This window comes from Crinia signifera, chromosome 4, assembly GCF_055691185.1.
Source record: "Crinia signifera chromosome 4, ASM5569118v1, whole genome shotgun sequence".
NCBI lineage: Eukaryota > Metazoa > Chordata > Amphibia > Anura > Myobatrachidae > Crinia > Crinia signifera.
This window is the reverse complement of record NC_139220.1, coordinates 80,210,739-80,229,071: the sequence shown is the minus strand read 5'-3', so window position 1 is coordinate 80,229,071 and position 18,333 is coordinate 80,210,739. Positions and strand designations below refer to the sequence as shown.

Here is an 18,333-nt window from a genome sequence, read left to right as displayed (position 1 = left end):
TAACAGGCTCTTATGTTAGTTGGGCCTGCTGTGTTCCACCCTCCCAAAAACTGTTTGTGACTGCTCCTCACAGTGAAAGTGGGATGGAAGACTTTGCCCTTTTGCTCCACGGGAGGTTTCTGTTCTCCCTGAATGTCTTTCTGGGGTTAGAACTTTCTATAACAGGTTTCTGGATAAAATACCTGATGCCAAGAGATAAAAATACCTGGCAGCATCAACACAGGTTCAGCTAATTATTTTACAGGCATAACGAATGACATTTTTCAATAGTAAACTTGGAAAAATAACCTATGAATTTTCCTATGCTGAAGCGGGACATGTTTAAGAATAATGTTAACACAGTTTCCATGCTTGTCTGCATAGAACAGTTTTCCTCCCACACTGTAAAGCTGTAGAATACATCTGATATTAGCTCATTAACTGCTTGTCACTGTAAGACTCTTTAAAGGGCATCTCTAGCAGGCAGATGGCTGTACGTATTTAGTCAGTAACTGAACTAGCCTAATTAAATTCATAAGAGAAACTTACAGATGAATGTAAGTGTATTGGAGAGACTGCATGGGTAAATGCAAAATGACATTAAGATCAAATATGTTGCCTTAGGTAGCAGCATGTGACATACAGTGGATGGTGTTCAGATTGCAAATAAATTGGAGTTCAGTAGCTTCACATTGGAGTATTGCAGATTACCAAACCATTATACCAGTCAGAACTGCAGCCATGCTGACAGAAACCGTGCTTACATTTCAATGCTGCCTAGAGTATTTCATACAGTTTCTGCAAGGAAAAGTTTCCTTGCCTTTTTTTCTTTAGCTTTTCCTGGAGACTCACCTCTTGAATGCAGGATTAACAATCTTCTGAACCAGCCATGTAACCCAGTGGCGTAAATTCGTCCCAGTTGCCCGGAGGTGAGATAAATATTGGTGCCCCCCCACCACACGCACACAGCACCTTATATTAATATATGCATGCATGTATCTATGTATGTTATGTATTTTATGTTTAAGTAAAAATACTGTGACATCCATGGTCCTCCTAGGAGGGGGAATCAGCCACAGAAGTGATATTAGCAGCTTTCAGTTAAATTATTCAAATATGCAGGGAGGAGAGGTGCCCCCCTTGGGAGCAGGAGCCCGGCGGCAGATGACTCCATTGCCTCCCAGAGTTACGCCTCTGATGTAACCTCCATAAGTTATTTTGCCTTATTATAAACACCTTACACAGTTCAAACAAAATGTACATGTGTTCTCTTTCTACATTCAAACAACCATCTCAACCCCAGATCAGCATTGCTGTGACAATGGATCATATACTATAGCTCAAAGCCAAGTTTTACCCTTGTTCTGGCAGGAACATTATGCAGCACTTTATTTGTATAAAGCTTCTGTTATCTGATAGATTGTAAGCTTGCAAGCAGGGCCCTTCTACCTTTCTGTTATTATTCAATCGCATTTATAAGTGTTTGTAACACTTCTGTAATTGTAGAGGAAATATGAGCAAGCTATATACATAAGTGATAATGGTTTGCACTCCATCTCACACAAGTGCATACGCCACAGATGAAGATCAGTTTCCATTTTCTTTTCTTATTTTCCCATTTTTCTATAACTGGATGTATTTTAGGATTTTGTCTGGGATTTTGGGTGTAGTTTAAAGACAGGAAGTCACATGCGACGATTAAGCTTTAAGCACATGTAAAAACCAGTATTTATAAATGAATGTACCCGTTTCATCCGCATGCTGCGCCTCTCCATGGCGTTTCTTATAAATGGCGGCTTCTTAGAGAGCGTTGAGCTGTCACTGTCGCTGCGGTTCAGCTGCAAAGAACATAGCAATGAAAAAAGAATACCATGATTAACTGAGAGAACAGGCTTGGTATTGCAAGAACATCACAAGCCCAGATGAAAAATGCATCCTAGCAGAATTATATCCCATTATGTAGTCTAAAGCTGGGTACAAACTAACATGTGTTCCAGATCAGAGCGATATCCCATACACGTAATATAGGCGCTGATTACCTAAGGCTCGCTAAACAGAGAAGATTTACTGCTTAGACAGCCCTCTTATGCCACCTGCTGGGTGAGCGAATGCCCGCTCGACCGCCACCGCACGAATATCCCCGCAGCAATGCGAATGGATGTTTAGCATTCGCAAGGGAGAGTACGGCCAAAAATCATTCGATGGTCAGCAACTTCGATTGATTTTTCACCTGTTCGCATATATAAGTTAGCCTTGACTGACCTATATTTGCGGTGTGTGGCTCCGAGAACTGGGAGAGCGCTGACATGTCATGTGACATCAGCCGCCCGCCTGCGTTGACCCATTGTATTCCTGGCCACACCCATCATTTTTGTGGGCACATCCAGGAAATGCTGGGCATCCCCATGCACCATCACCCCCCCCCCCCCCCCCATCCACCCTGATGCTTGCGAACAGCACGGTGACTATGGAAGTCGCTAAAGCCATTTGCAAAGGGGGGGGTTGCACAGGCACATAATAGAGCATAGAGAGTGAACGTGAATCGGGGACATAGTGTGTATCCCAAATCCATCACTCACTTAATATGCTGCACTTCCAATGGAACAATTCCTCAGCTGATGTAGAGCTGTTACATGTAGCATGTAACAATACATATCACAGCTTACAGAGGATTGTGTGGTGTGTGCGGAGGATGCTGGGTAGCTTAAGATATTATTCCAGAAATAAAGATGAATAGAATACTGTGCAGAGGAAAGCTTGCTAACTTGCATTGCTCTAATAACTGGTTTGGTTCCCTGTTGGGGCTAACAATAAAAGCTAGGAGATGGCGGACTGGTAATGACCACGGCATGGCTGGAAGAAGTGATCAGTGAGCAATATACTTCAACTCTACAGCAGGGACCTTGGCACAGCCAATGGATGAATTAAACTTAGCAGATAGGTCAGTGTAGAGTTGTATAGCAACTGTTTCCACTGCACTAAAAATGAAGTTTAGGGTGACGTTTTCCTTCAAACCACATTAGAGTAATAATCTTTAAATCAACAATGAAGCTACAGAAAATGCTGTATTTTCATACACATGATAAGAAACACTTGGTCCATTTAGTCTGCCCTAAACACATGTAATCACACCCGCACACACTTAAGCTCCATACATACGGAGCAATATGATCGCTGACTAATATATTGCTTAGCAATCATATCGCTCAGTGTCCCCTTTTCATCAGCTACCAGAGATGATCACTGATGAAAACGAGACACTGCCAGGAAGCCGCTGGTAGCCGCTGGTAGCAGGAACATGCTCCTGCAACCAGCGACCATTACAGGGATGGTCACTGGAGCACGCTCCCAGCAACAGTCTCCCCGTATGCACGGGGATATGGTCGTCAGCGGGGCTTAAGGATATTCTTTGTTGAGAGCCAATTAACCTACCAGTAAATTTTTGGATTGGGGAGGAAACTGGGACACCCAGAGGACACCCAGATGAAACCCACACAACCACAGGTAGCATATAGTAAAAACAGACAGCTAGGACCATGGTGGGAATTGAACTTGTGAGGCAGTAATGAAAACCATTACACCATCCGTTCTGCAGATTGTACATGGTAGATGGTGGTGCCAGACTAGGTTACTAAGTCCCACCCCTGACAACTAGTTTCTGTGAATCCCAAGAAGAGGGTCTGGTGGTCATAGAAGCAGGCCATTTTGGCCAAACCCCCTCCACATTGGTTCTTTGCAGTATTCTGTTTATACTGCACACAGCCTGCAGGATGAATAGGTAAGTATGTACAAGGGTTTGAAACTCTATATATTCCTGCTTTACTACTAAAGCAATATTCTAGATGCATTACAATGTTTCCGGTTCACTCACCAGCAGCTAATGGATGAGCACACATCTAATAAATCCTAATATTTATTCTAGTATACTTACATGGCAAATATATTGACTCTGTGGCCCAGGAGAGAAGGTCTTGGAACGGATTATAGTGCTGCCTCTCATGAACTGTGATTGGATTTGAGTAGCTGTTCTCTTATCTTTTGGACGAACAACAGTGGAGGGCTGAGATATGCCTTCTGTATTTGTTTCTTTATCAATCTACAGTAAAAAAAAGGTCTGTGAGTGTATAATACAGTACACTACGGTTTCATAACACTTCTACAATACCCAATGTGACTGACACCACTGTAAGGAGGATATAGGAGGATAAAAAAAGTCAGCTTTTTTACAATAAAAGTACTTAAAATTCGAAATATTTCCAAAGTAAAATATAAAGATTAAAAGGAAGAAAGGTAATTAATGGGCATAGAATAGGTCCAAGTACCTGTAATGCATATAAAGGGGTAAATTTACTAAGATTGTAAAATACGACCAATGCAGGGTACGAATTCATGCGACTGGCATTGGTCTTATTTTCAGAAAAATACAAGTCGTAAATAGGGCAGATTTACTAATCTGCCATATTTAGGAATTTGTATTAGCCCGATGGCGTAGACGACCATATGCCGCAATATTCGGATTTGGCGGCCATATATACAGCCACTAAATACAAATACAAGTCGGCAGCCTACAATGATCAGTCAGACCTGTGCAAGCTACAGTGTAAAAAAAATAGAATAATAAAATAAATTATTTAAAAAAACTTCACGGGTCCCACCACCCCACAGTCATAACCAGCCCTGGCTAAAAGAGACGGTCCTGGTTTTAAAAATTTAACAGGGGCAAACAACTAGGGGATCCCCATAATTTTTAAAACCAGCACAAGGCTCAAGGGCTGGTCCTGGTTCGCAAAATTTTGAGAACCAGCACCGGGCCCAACCAGCCAGCAGGGTAATGGCACAGCCGGGGGAAACTTTTTACACAAGTTCCCCCGGCCAAACCGTTATCCCCAAGACCGGTCAGCCCAGAGAAGCACAGAAGATGACGAGTGAGTATAATTTCTTTCCACAGGAACCCATAATGGATTCTACATGAAGAGGACAGGCCAACAAGGGATTCCATAGGTGAGCACGAGTGGATGTTTGTAGTGTAAAATATAGTTTTACTTATCATATGTGTCTGTGTTTTAAGTAACCATTTGTATGGTTGTGGACTACAAGTACCAGCAGGCCCTTTAATGCCCCGCATGCTGGGACTTGTGTTTCTCCAAGTCCCTGCATGCAGTGCAGGCTTGCTGGGACTCATATTTCCACAACAATACATAATAGTTTTTTTTTTTTATATATTTTTATTCACAATTAAACAGAAATATACAACAGACATTGTATTGCGTGTTGTCCATACAGTTTCATCAGCACAGGCACATTGTACAGCAGTAAGCATTAAGTGAGTACAGATATATCATTCCATCAAAGTGCATTTCTTGCTATAGAGTGTGAATGTATTATAAACATATCGGTTTTAATAGAACTTAGAAGGGTGGTTTACCTGTCGCTAAAACAGCCATATTATACCAGGTAGACAAGTGAACAATTTTCCTTATAGTGTCCCTTTCGCTTGTCGGTAATGTTGCTACATAGGGTAACCATATATCAAAAAAATTTCTCCGATCTGGTCTCTACGTCTCCCATGCATTCGACCCAATCCATTTGGAACATAAAAATCAGTCTGGGCATGCATAGTGAAAACGATATGTCCTCCGAATGTATCCACCTTGAGAGTATGGTTTTCTTTGCTGCTGTCGCTATTCTAGCTAGCAGGAGTCGTGTGCCCTGTGTAAGTTTGGGGTTAAGCGATGGGGGATAGTAATTCCATAAAGCCCAAGTCATATTGATCGTGATGTGTAGTGTGTCAGTGATGTATGCCTGTACCTTGTCCCAAAAGGTCTGTACCACCGTGCAGGACCAAAGACAGTGTGTGATTTCTGCATCTGGTGAGGAACATTTGAAACAGTTTGAATTATCTGCTATTCCCGTTATGTGTCTGAGTTTTGGGGTGAAGTAGGCCCTGTGTTAGATTTTGTATTGCATTTCTGCATATGATGCAGAGACCAGCTGTTTGTTGAGTTTGACTGTGAGTCTGATTACATCAAGAGTGCCCAAACCTGGCGATGTGTCCTGCCATTTGGAGAGACCTGTGGTATTAGTGGTGAGGTCGATTTTCTTCCTAATGAGCTCATATATTACTGATGTCGAGATTGACCTTCCCTCACTTGTAATTATCAAGTTATTTAGGGTGTTAGTGAAATCGGCCTTCGGTAGAGTGGGTAATAGTCTGGTGATGTAACTTCTGACTTGGAAGTATGCGAATATTGGGATGTGGATGTTTGGGAACCTTTCTTTTAGGTTTGATAGTGTGAGCATGGTAGTGTGGTCTGAGTTAAGAAAGTGGTATATCAGTCGGAGGCCCTGATTATGCCATCTCCTATATATCTGATCCGGGGTGCCCTCTTAAAAGTCTCTATTACCAGTTAGGGTTGAGAATAAAGATCGTGTACAGCATAATTTGGATCGTTGTCTTCATGATCGCCAGGCTATGTACGGAGTATACAACAAGGGGTTAGTTTTTATGGCCGTTTTCATAGTTCCCATTGGGGAGTGTAGGTGGGCCGTTAATGTGGAGTTGGGAAGAAATGCTTGGTCTATTGCCCGGTCCACATAGTGGTTGGTCCCCTGTACCCAGTCCAGGGCATACCTCATGTTGGATGCTAGTGCATAATCCTGAATGTTAGGGAGGTTAATACCTCCCAGAGACAGGGGTTGCTGTAGCTTAAATAGTGCAATTCTCGGGCGTTTGCCTGCCCATATAAATTTTGTGAGGGCTCTATTGATCTGCATGATGTCATGCTTATTTATAAGATATGGCAGCATCTGGACCGGGTACAGGAGGCGGGGAAACGAGACCATTCTGTATAGCTGACACCGTCCCAAATATGAAAGGGGCAGATGTTGCCATTTTGCAAAGTCTGCCTTTAATTGAGAGATGGAATGTGAATAGTTGATAGAGTATATATCTGATACCTGTTTGGGAAACTTCAGACCTAAATATGTCAAGTAGTCCTGCGTCCATCGAAATGGGAACTCATATGTCCACCCCTGCATAGCTTCAGGACACATCGCCAGTGCCTCTGTTTTGTCAAAATTTACTAGGAATCCGGAAACCCTGTGGAAGTCTGACATAGTCTGTTGAAGGCTCGGTAAGGCCTCTTTTGGGTTACTAATGTAAAGTAGCAAGTCGTCAGCGAATGCTGACACCTTTATTTCCAACCCCCCGATTGGGACCCCTCTCCAGTTCTCATCTTTAATGAAAACCCTAATCAGTGGGTCTAGGGCCAAGTTGAAAAAGAGTGGAGAGAGCGGGCAGCCTTGGCGTGTCCCCCTTGATAGGGTGAAATTTGCAGAGTTAAGGCCATTTACCATTATATGTGCTGTAGGGCCTGAGTATAGCATACGGAATACGTTCATGAATCCCTCCCCGAACTGCTGAGACTGTAGGACTCTTAGAATATGTGGCCAGGAAACCCTATCAAACGCCTTATCGGCATCGCAGCTGACTATGATAGGGTCCTTAGCTGAGAGTTGACGCGACTTATGCATGGCGGCAATTAGCATTCTTATATTATGTACGGAGGTTCGTCCTCTCACAAACCCGTTTTGGGCCGGGTGGAGAATCCTCGACAGTATAGGTTGGAGCCTTTGAGCTAGTAGTTTAGTGAAGAGTTTAAGATCTTGATTCAGTAGGGATATAGGCCTATATGACTGTACCTTCAAGGGGTCTTTCCCCGGTTTGGGGAATACTACAATCCTAGCTTCTGTGAATCTATCCGGAGGGGGGTTACCTGATAGCATGGAGTTAAATAGGGAAGTTATGTGGGTAAGTATCTGGTCGTGAGCCATTTGATAGAACTCAGCCCCTAATCCATCAGGACCTGGGGATTTGCCCTTTGTCAGAGATTTAATAAGGGGTGATATTTCTAATTCAGTAACAGGGGACATCAAAGACTCCCTTTCCTCTGGGGTAAGTGTAGGTGAATCGGCTAATCTAAGGAAGTCCAATCCCTCTGTGGGATTGTCAGGTGGTGCTGAGTATAACTGTTTATAATAGTCTTGGAAAGTATGCAATATTTCCCGTGGATTGTCTAATAGGGGTCCCCTGGGGGATTGTATTTGTAAAATCTGGGATGGGGTTGTATGTGTACGAATTAAGTTGGCCAATAATCTCCCTGCTTTATTGCAACCTTGAAAATATCTATTTCGTTGTGCGTTGTGTGTGCACTGTGCTCTTTCGGTACATAGAGCATCGTAAGCTTGTTTGGCCGTTCGGTATGAAGTCTGGTTTACCTCAGAGTCATTTAGTAGTAGAGCATTATAGGCTTCCGACAGCCTGGTGCTGCATATTTCTATGGCACTTCTCAGCTTTTTGCGTTTCCTGGCCACATATTCCATGATTTGACCCCTGATCACCGGTTTAGCCGCCGCCCAAAACAGGTTGATGTCTTGTTCATGTTCCGCATTATCTCTCTGATACATGCTAATTGCATGTTTCAAATGTGTGTGGAAGTCAGAGGAGTTAGCTAAATAGGAGGGGAACCTCCAATTATATGTTGTCGTTATCGGGTCTGTGAGGGACAGTGTGAACCATACTGGGGCGTGATCAGACAGTGTTATGAAATTGATCCCAGAGTCAATAACCTTGTGGAATAGTGGTTTAGATAATAGCCAGTAATCGATCCTAGATGAGGAGTGGTGCGGGTGCGAGTAGAATGAGTATTCTCTAGATACTGGGTATCGACATCTCCATGGGTCACATAGGTTGAGGTTATTAGTTAGTATACTAGTAGGGGCAACATCATCTCCCATTCCATCTCTCCCCGTTCCCGTGGACCTATCTAGGCCCAAGGATTGTACACAGTTAAAATCTCCTCCCATAATCATTTCCCCTTCAGCCCACTGTAATAGCTTAGAATAGATCAGGGGTGTCAAACTCAAATTCATCGGGGGCCGCATCAGCAGTTTGGTCACCCTCAAAGGGCCGGTTGTATAGGACTATGTTACATCTGCCCCACCTGCAGCGCACCTGGTTTTATCCATCTAAGAAGGAATTTGCCTCTAAGAGTGAACGAGAATAAGGGCCTATGTAAGCTGGAAGTTTAGCTGTGATAGCCTGCAGAGATCATGGTAACCAAGTCCAAAGGATTAACCCCCCTTAACTAGTCAGCTCAAGCTGAAGATTTCTGGGGAAATGGAGACCCTCCCTCCAATAAAGGTCTCCATCCCTCCATGTCACCCAAGGTCTGGAGTGAAGCCCAAAACTATCACATGGTGGCTTGGTGGGCTGCTGGTGGCATATTAAAATAACTAAGTATATTTAATGTACTTATTTAATAAATAAGTATATGAAATATATTTCTTTCATATACCAGCAATACAGCCCACCAAGCCACCATGTGACAAGACTCTGAGCTGCAGCCTGCAGCAGATGTGTCACACCATAACCAGGATCATTCAAATTACTTGTCAAGTAGTGTGAGCCACTGCTGCACTTACTTACAGTGTTTCAATGCTGTGTGGCAGCAGGCTCCTCCAAATGCATCGCTGCGGCCGGGTGCGAGGTGCAGATCCCCCCTACGTTTGTCCGTCGCGCGCCGGGACAGGCCAGCCGTCACCGCACCCCTCGCAAAGAAAGATTCGCTCCTTTGCCTGTGCGCACTGCGCAGGGTGCACAGGATGACGTCATGACGCACGTCACCGGGCGGCGCATTGAACTCCTGGGAACGCCGAGTGAGGGGGAGGAGAGGGGAAAGCTCACCGGCGTTCTCTGAAGGCGGGCGGCTTTAAAGGCTGGTGGCGGCACCGCGGGCCACTTGACGTGGTCTGGCGGGCCGGATTTGGCCCGCGGGCCTTGGGTTTGACACCCATGGAATAGATCATTGTATAGAATAGTTTGTGTTGGCTGACAGGGGCATATAAGTTAACCAGCGTGTATATCGAGCCAAACAGTGTGATCTTTATGAAGATAAAGTGACCTTCTGGGTCTGTCCATACATCTTTTATAGTATAGGGGAGGTGTTTACGGAACAATGTAACCACACCTCTGCGCTTCGAGGTATAAGAAGCGGCCTTGAATTCCCCCACCCAAGTGTCTCTTAGAACATTAACATCTCCTATGTTCCAGTGGGTCTCTTGAAGGAACACTATGTCAGGCTTAAGCCTCTTCAAATGAGTCATGATCTTACGCCTTTTAATCGGAGTGTTAAGCCCTTCTACATTCCACGATATAAACCTTTAGGATCGCTGCACTCTAGTGGTACTATCTGTTGCAGTAATCGTTTCTATCCTATACCTGTCTTAGGTTTAATTAATCTGCGGCAATTTCTATTTTTGGTCCTCCTATCGTCCCAGCGAGCGGACTAGAGGGCCGGATGATAGTTGTACAATGGCCCATTGTGCCTATGGGGTAATGGCATTTCTCAAACACAATACAATAAAACATTAACCAAGCATTTTTAAACATTTTTTGGAACCAATACTGCGACCTAATATGTCGCAGATCATTGCAACGTAACTCTGAACACTGTAATCGTGTGCCCACACATAGTTGTGTCGGGCCTATCGTGTAAAGCATGTGACTAAACAACAAAATACAGTAAATTGAAGGCAACTGGAGTATAAAGTGAATTATTCTAGTCAGTAACATGAATGTAAGTATCACGTAAAAGTATATGATGATGAAAGTCCTTTTACATCTTGAAAGGTCAGTCCGCATCTGACATGCGAGAGGCAGATTCATCCCTGAGAGAATCTATGAAATTTTTTGCTGCCAGCGGAGTGTCTAGAAAGTAGGATCGCCCCTCATGTATTACTCGAAGCCTTGCCGGATAAAGTAGGGCAAATTTGCGGCCCATTTCGAATAACTGCTTACAAGCCGGTGCAAATTCTCTTCTTTGTGAGGCGACTAGGAAAGAGAAGTCTTGGAACAGCAGCAGTTTAGCTCCTTGGTATTGTAGAACCTTGCATTTCCTGTATGCATCTAGTAGGCGGACTTTGTCTGCATAGTTGAGTATTCTCATTATGACCGGTCTAGGTCGGTCTTTGTTGGACTGTCTGTCTGGCCCTACACGGTGGACTCTCTCTACCAGTAAGGGGCCTCCCTGTGGGGTAAGGCCCAGCTCTCTGGGCAGCCATTCCGCCACCAACGGCATAAGTTCTGAGTTCTTTACCGATTCCGGCAGGCCTATGATGCGTACATTGTTCCTTCTATTCCTGTTCTCCAGATCTTCAAGCTTGTCATGAATGGTGGTTACCAACTTTTCTTGTTGGGTTATCACTGCCTTTGACTTCTCTAGTTCGTCCTCTAAATCAGAGATTCTCTGCTCCGCCTCCGACAGCCTCTGAGTATGTTGTGTCAGCTGGGTGAGTAGAATCTATTGATTCTTTAATTGGAGCAAGTTTTTGATCTAAGAGTGTTGCCAGGATGGTTGTGATATCTTGTGTCGACAGTTGCGTCATGGCCGGAGTGTGGTCTGTGTCAGGGTCTTCCTCTTGTGCTGACATTGGGGAGTTCGGGGAGGATCGAGGGGCAGTCGCCCTCCCCCGTCCCTTACCCTGTTGGCTACTCTTTTGGGCCCGTTGTGGCTTAGCCACAAATTTATCCATGGTAGTGAGCATCAGTAAATGCTTATGTGCAGGTAGTGTCTGGGTGATGGATGTTAGGATTCCCCACAGCTCCTCTGTCCAGCAGCAGTAAGCAGTGTGGGTAATCCTTGACGCTGCACTGTATTAGTTAAAGCTTTGTAGTGCGTCAGCACTGCATCAGGTCTGAGTTCAGAGGCTGAGGTGGATTGAATTGAGTCTGATTGGAATGATTTGAGTTGAAGTGAAGTAGGGGGGACAGAGAGAGGGAGTATTGCGTCTGCAGTAGGTGTTCTTTTGTTGTTATGAGTCAGGCCCCTCTGTATATGGCTCAGCAGGGGGGTTTAGCTGTTTATTGTACAGTCAGCCTTCTGGTCACCAGCCTTATGTGTGGTGAGGTGTAGTTTATTTGGCCCCTGCTGCTACCTTCAAACGTCTCCCCTCAGTTTTATTTCAGCCAGACTTTAGGAGTATGTTATTCAGTGTCCCTCCTTGTGTGAGCCCTTGTGTGTCCCGTGCCTCTTATTTGTTTCCTGCAGTGATGTGCAGGCTCCTGGGCTGGGGCTCAGTCCCGGCTCTCCTCCCCGTATTTTCGTTGCTGCCGGGTCCCGGGCTTTAGGCCTGGCTTCTATGACCTCCCCCTCCTGTCTGCTCACCTCGTGGGGAGTTGGGAGGGTATCCGGGTGCCCCACTCTTGTCCGCGGCGTGAAGCGTGTCGGACGGCGTCTCCGGCCGTCTCCAAACTTTAGGCCGCGGTCTCGGCTCTCGTGTAGGCCGCAACCCGGCGCTCGTCGTCCGGAGCTCCGGTGCGGTTGTGCTGGGCACTGATCTGCTCCTCCGTCTCTCCGCTCGCTGGACTGGCCACAGATGCTCCCTTGGTGGGTCTTTTTCAGGTGTTATTTGGGGTTTTTCAGTGTTTCTCCCCGGAGCTCTGTGTAATGGCGTCTGCTCAGTCCAGTCGCTGGCCACGCCCCCCACTACATAATAGTTTAATTTATTTTTACAATTCTATCAGCCCGGTTCCCACCACCCTGGGACACGGGGGACAGCCCAGAGCTAAAGTTCGAGCAGTTAATCCTGGAGGGCAGAGGACCCCTTCATTGGGGGGTCTCCACTCCCCCAGGTTCCCTGCCCAGGATGACCGGTCAGAGGGATAATGGTTTGGCCAGGGGAACTTGTGTAAACAGCTTCCCCCAACTGTGCCATTACCCTGCTGGTTGATTGGGCCTGGTGTTGGTTCTCAAAATACAGGGGACCCCTAGTCATTTTGTCCTCCATATTTTGGGAACCAGGACTGGTTGGTTTTAAAAATTCTTAAAACCAGGACCGGTTCTCTAAGCCCGGGGCTGGTTAGGGCAACGGGGAGGAAGGGGACCCCTCCCTCCTCTTTTTAAAATGATTTAATTATTTTTTTTACCTGAAACCTGCACAGATCTGACTGAGCAGTCAAACTTTGGAACTCTCTTCCTGGAGAAGTGGTGTCGGCAGACACATTAAATATGTTTAAAATAAGGTTGGATAAACATTTATTGGTTAAAAATATCCTTGGGTACAGATAAGAATCATAATCTGTCTTAAATAATTTCAGAACATACTATACAACAAGGAATATGCTATTAAAACCTAGGTTGAACTAGATGGACGCAAGTCTTTATTCGGCCTTATCTACTATGTAACTATGGTCCTTGCAGACTAGAGCCAAATATGCCTGGGAAATTAGTTGTATTTTCAAGGCATATTTGTTTTCAGCAATTAGCAGCTGTTTATTACATACGGCCGCTTAGTTCATTAGGAATCACCATTCGACTGAATGGTGATTCCTACTCGTATTCTTTGGATGGCGTATGCATTCGTATTAGTTAATACTAAATAATTAGTATATATATATATATATATATATATATATATATTATTAGTAAATACGAATGTGAAATGAATACGAACATGAATGGGTGTATTTTCGGCATAGTAATACATGTAGGCAATCGTATTTGCATACGACTGCCTACGAATACCCCAAATCCTGGCGTATTTAGCTTAGTAAATTTCCCCCAACGTGTCAGTGTCACATACAGTTTTAATGATTGTTATTACAGTGTGTTAATTGTATGTGTATATATATATATATATATATATATGGTAAGACTTATCACTATGTTTTTGTTATTGTACACCATGAAAAAGGGGCATTTGTAACCCCGAAACGTCGGATCCATTAGATTTATGACTTTTTGCACCAAAACCGCTGGAGTGACAGTGCTTGTTTGAGCTGAAAACTACAAAACTGTATTTCACCGAGCACCCGCGGCAGTTGCTTTTCATATATCGGGAGTGCCAGGCTGATCTTCCTGATATATAGAGAGAATTAGATTTGGGTGGGGTTTTACTTCAAAGTGAGATCTATATTGCAGTGTAAAAATAAAGCAGTCAGTATTTTCCCTGCACAGAAACAAAATAACTCACCCAAATCTAATTCTCTCTGCACATGTTACATCGGCCCCCCCTGCAGTGCACAAGGTTTGGTCCATCTAAGAAGGATTTTGTCAGAAAGAATGAACCAAAATAAGGCCCTATGTGTGGAAGCAGAGAACTCTCCAAAATCACAGATCAGCCTTGTGATTTAAGTAAAAAGGTATTTTAATCCAATAGGTGCAACAAGGCAATATACATTGGAGTATGTATGCTCCGACGTTTCGGTCCCAACATGGACCTTTATCAAGGAGCCTATGACATACAAAAGGTACAACAGTAAATGCATGTATCTGCTGAAAAGGAAAACATACATTTAAACTGGGAAAAAATGACATAGTTACGTTTTGCATCAAAGCATCAATCAGTCAGCGGCGCAGGAATCAGCCTGGTTAAGGACAGGGTCAGCAAGCCAATCCAGCTGCCCTCCTGTCCGGCTATTTATACCTGTACAAGGAGTTAAGTGCTGGATAGCGCCACAGACACGAGTCTGTGTAGCGCTATTGGACTTCCGGTAAAACCGGAAGTTCAGCGGCCGGGAGCCGGCCGCTGGAACGCACAATTGGAACGCACAGCTTCCGGGGTAGCCGGAGCTGTGCACAATCCCTGCAATTAGAGTTGAATAAGCATGGTTAGAACACCTAAGTATGGGGGTACTATTGATCTGGGACAAGCCCAATGGTGTAAAGGGGATAAGGAGGATATTAAAGAACCATGCAGCGCTGATGTAGCGTGTGGTATAAAGCCGGACCGAAGTGGGCTGTATTTACCAGGGGTAAGTGTTGGCAGGGGGTTAATGTGGTGGGGTTAATTGGAGTGATTATTCAATTAGTGGCATTTGATGGGATATTTAGGGTCTCATCAATGCCAGAAAACTCGTGGTTTAAGGAAGTGATACCGGTGACAGTGTTTGTGCAGTTTATATCTGTGCACACGAGGTACATGAATACACATACAAGCATACACACATGCACATGCAAATGCATGTGCACATGAAAAGATGCACATATATATACACACATGCACTCGTGGGCCCGGATAGTGCAGTGATCTATTATGGATTTTAATAAACTACTGAGTGATGGTTGGTGATAGGGATCCTATTCTCTGGTGCTTGAGGTGGATTTAGGGGTGTCTGATTTACATTCAGACTTGGGTGTGTTAGTTAATTTTTATTTTTAAGGTATTTCGCTCTTTATTTTTATTTATATTATTTTTATTTAAGTGGGTATGATGCTGATTTACTAAGGTATAGCTTGGCTGTACAGAAAAAAGGACAGTTTATATAAAGACCGGAGAAAAACAAAAAAATGGAAAAAACACGATCATAGACTGTTTAACAAAACTTTTTGAATATAAATGGGGGAACAGATTGAATAGTCCATAATGATCTGGTCAAACATAGTTCATCTCAAAAATATAGAAAGGGGGTTATTTTCGTTGAGTCTCTTGGGGGCTAAGGTGTCCAACCTATGGATCCACCTGCTTTCCAGCTTTCTCAGAATTAGGCCACGGTCCCCTCCACGGGGGGGTGGGGGTACCCAGTCAATAATGCGGCAACGCAAGCTTGAATTTTGGTGTCCTGCAGACAGAAAGTGGCGTGGTATCGGTAATTCCGCCTTCTTTAGTTCAAGTGCGGCCCTGATGGAGTTGCGATGATTCGCCATTCTCTCCCGGAACTTTCTGGTCGTCATGCCTACGTAGGCTAGACCACAGGGACAGTTTAGGAGGTAAATTACATGGTCCATGGTGCAATGTAAGCGATATTTGATTTTAATGGGTCTGCCAGTCTGGGGATGTGGGAAGGTTGGGCCTGGTGTGAGACTGTTGCAGGTCGTGCAGCCAGCACATCGGAAGCAGCCCGGTCTTTTCGAGTGTAGCCAGGTGGTATTGGTGTCAATCTGAAGGCTCACTGTTGGGCGCATAAGGAGCTCCTTCAAGTTGGGTCCTTTCTTAAAGGCCACCATGGGGGGGCCATAGTTGTGCATCTTGAGGGTGTGGTCTGAAGCTACAATGGGCCAGTGCTTCCTGAGGCTTTGTTGAATTGTGGACGAGGTGTGGTCATATTTATTTACAAAGACCATCCTTTTTGGTTTAGGTGTCTGTGTGGCCGTTCGGGAGGTGCTCATATTCTTTCTAGCCTTGATCAGGCATCGGTTGAGCGTGGTTTCTGAGTATCCTCGTTGTTTAAATCGGTCGGTCATTTTGTTCAGTTGGGGTTCCATGCTGGTGATGTCCGTGTTGTTCCGCATGACCCACATGTACTGAGAAATAGGGAGGTTCTCTTTTAAGGCTGGTGGGTGCTGGCTTGATGTAAGAAGAAGCGTATTTCGGTCAGTATCCTTGCGGTAGAGGCTTGTTTGTAACTTGCCATCCACTATTTGGACCTTGATGTCAAGAAAATTTATCGATTCACCATCGATGAGGTGTGTGAATTTTATGGGGTGGTCTTTGTTGTTGAGAGAGTTGACCATGTCGGTGAATTCATCTGGTGTGCCTGCCCAGAGCAGGAAGACGTCATCAATAAACCTCCTGTAGAATCTGATTTGCTCCTGGTATTGGGGTGAGATGTGTCTGTTCTCGTAGTCGAGCATATATAGGCCTGCATATGAGGGTGCCAGGTTCGACCCCATTGCGGTGCCGGACACCTGAATGTAGTATTTCTTCTGGTAGATGAAGTGGTTGCAGTGCAGGATGGTTTCAGCCAGTTCTACAAGGAAGTCGGTCGGTGGTGTGAGTATTGGTCGTTCGTCTAGTTTGGACCGTAAGGCTCGGAGGCCATCCGAGTAAGGTATCACCGTGTATAGCGAGTTCACGTCCATAGTGGCCAGATAAACTTGGCTGGTGGAGATGTCAATCATCTTTAATTGATCGATGAAGTCGGCGGTATCTCTGATGTAGGTGTTGCTGGAGATGACCAGATAGTTGTCAACGAAGATGGCTAGTGGTTGCAAAAGAGATGCCCTTGCCGAGATGATGGGTCTGCCGGGCGGGTGAGAGTGGGACTTGTGGACCTTAGGGAGAGTGTAGATAATGGGGCACACTGGGTATTCTACCATCAGGTATTCAAGTGTGTCCTTTGAGATCCAGCCGTTGTTCAGTCCTTTTTTAAGGAGTGCGTCAAATGTGCGCTTAAACTCAGGTATGGGGTTATGTTGTACTGGTTTATACGTGTTAGCGTCCTCTAATTGCTTTTGCATGCACCTTTGCCGGGCACCCCAAGTGTTGCTTAGTTGGGTGAGAGTGCGGTCTTTCTATATATATATATATATATATATATATATATATATATATATATATATATATATATATATATATATATATATATATATATACACATACAATATATAGCGAGCAGCACTTCCACTCCAACCGATCTGCCGAGTGCCTTCCAGGTACCCCAGCAAGGGAACCCACAAATAAATTCCACAGGTAAGGCGGCACTCACAACAACAAAAGTAGTCGACAAAAGTATCCTGAAGAAGAGATAAGAAATAAAATCTCGAAACGTTGATGACGACATAAAGACTGTCGACTACTTTTGTTGTTGTGAGTGGCGCCTTACCTGTGGAATTTATATATATATATATATATATATATATAAATCCAACACTAATAGCTAGGAACATTTGACTGCAAGTGCAACTATGTCCATATACAGAAAGAAGTCATTTTTTATATAGTGACAATGTTCACATTCAGAATTTTGACATGCTAAAACGTCGGCACCTGTTTGGTTGCTTACAAAATTTATATTTATCCAGCGGGTCATTAATTACACTATACAACTAAAGGAGAAATGCTGCACTATTTATATTAACTGGCCACTGAACAACAACTACAGCTTATATCAATTATTCATTTAACTGCACAAACCATCTGAATTACTTTATTCATAGTGCCTGACAAATAAAGATTCTCCTTTTCCTTTTTTGATACCTGATCAATCATTTGATTTATGAACTATAGTCTGCGACATACTAACGGAGTACAAAAAAATCCTATGTGGGCTGACGAATACTCGAATTAACAGACATAAAATCAGTCTGTTAGAAAAATTCTATACATCATTGAGCCTTTCAAAGGATATGGATGTTTTAGATAATGGTCATGTGTTGATATATTGTTCTCATATTAATCTATTGTTGCAATCTGTTGTTACTTTTTTTATTTGTTTTATATGTATTATTTTAGTGTAATCCTGTGTATAAGTATTGCCGCATCAGTAGAAGCCTAATGACTATTTTATTGTAATTTTTTGTATAATAAAATCTTATTTGGGTTCACACAACGCTCCATATACATTTTTTATTTAGC

General features: G+C 43.9%; 1 protein-coding gene across 2 annotated transcripts in view; it reads right to left on the bottom strand.

Moving 5' to 3' along the window:
- The window catches only part of WWC1 (WW and C2 domain containing 1), a 289,547-nt gene that overhangs the window by 17,523 nt on the left and 253,691 nt on the right, over nt 1-18,333 (bottom strand). For both annotated transcript variants that reach the window (XM_083181881.1, XM_083181880.1), the window contains exons 19-20: nt 3,911-4,075; nt 1,725-1,817 (exon numbers count right to left, since the gene is read on the bottom strand). In XM_083181881.1, the coding sequence (XP_083038007.1) occupies nt 1,725-1,817; nt 3,911-4,075 (258 nt within the window). The remainder of the gene's footprint in view (nt 1-1,724; nt 1,818-3,910; nt 4,076-18,333) is intronic.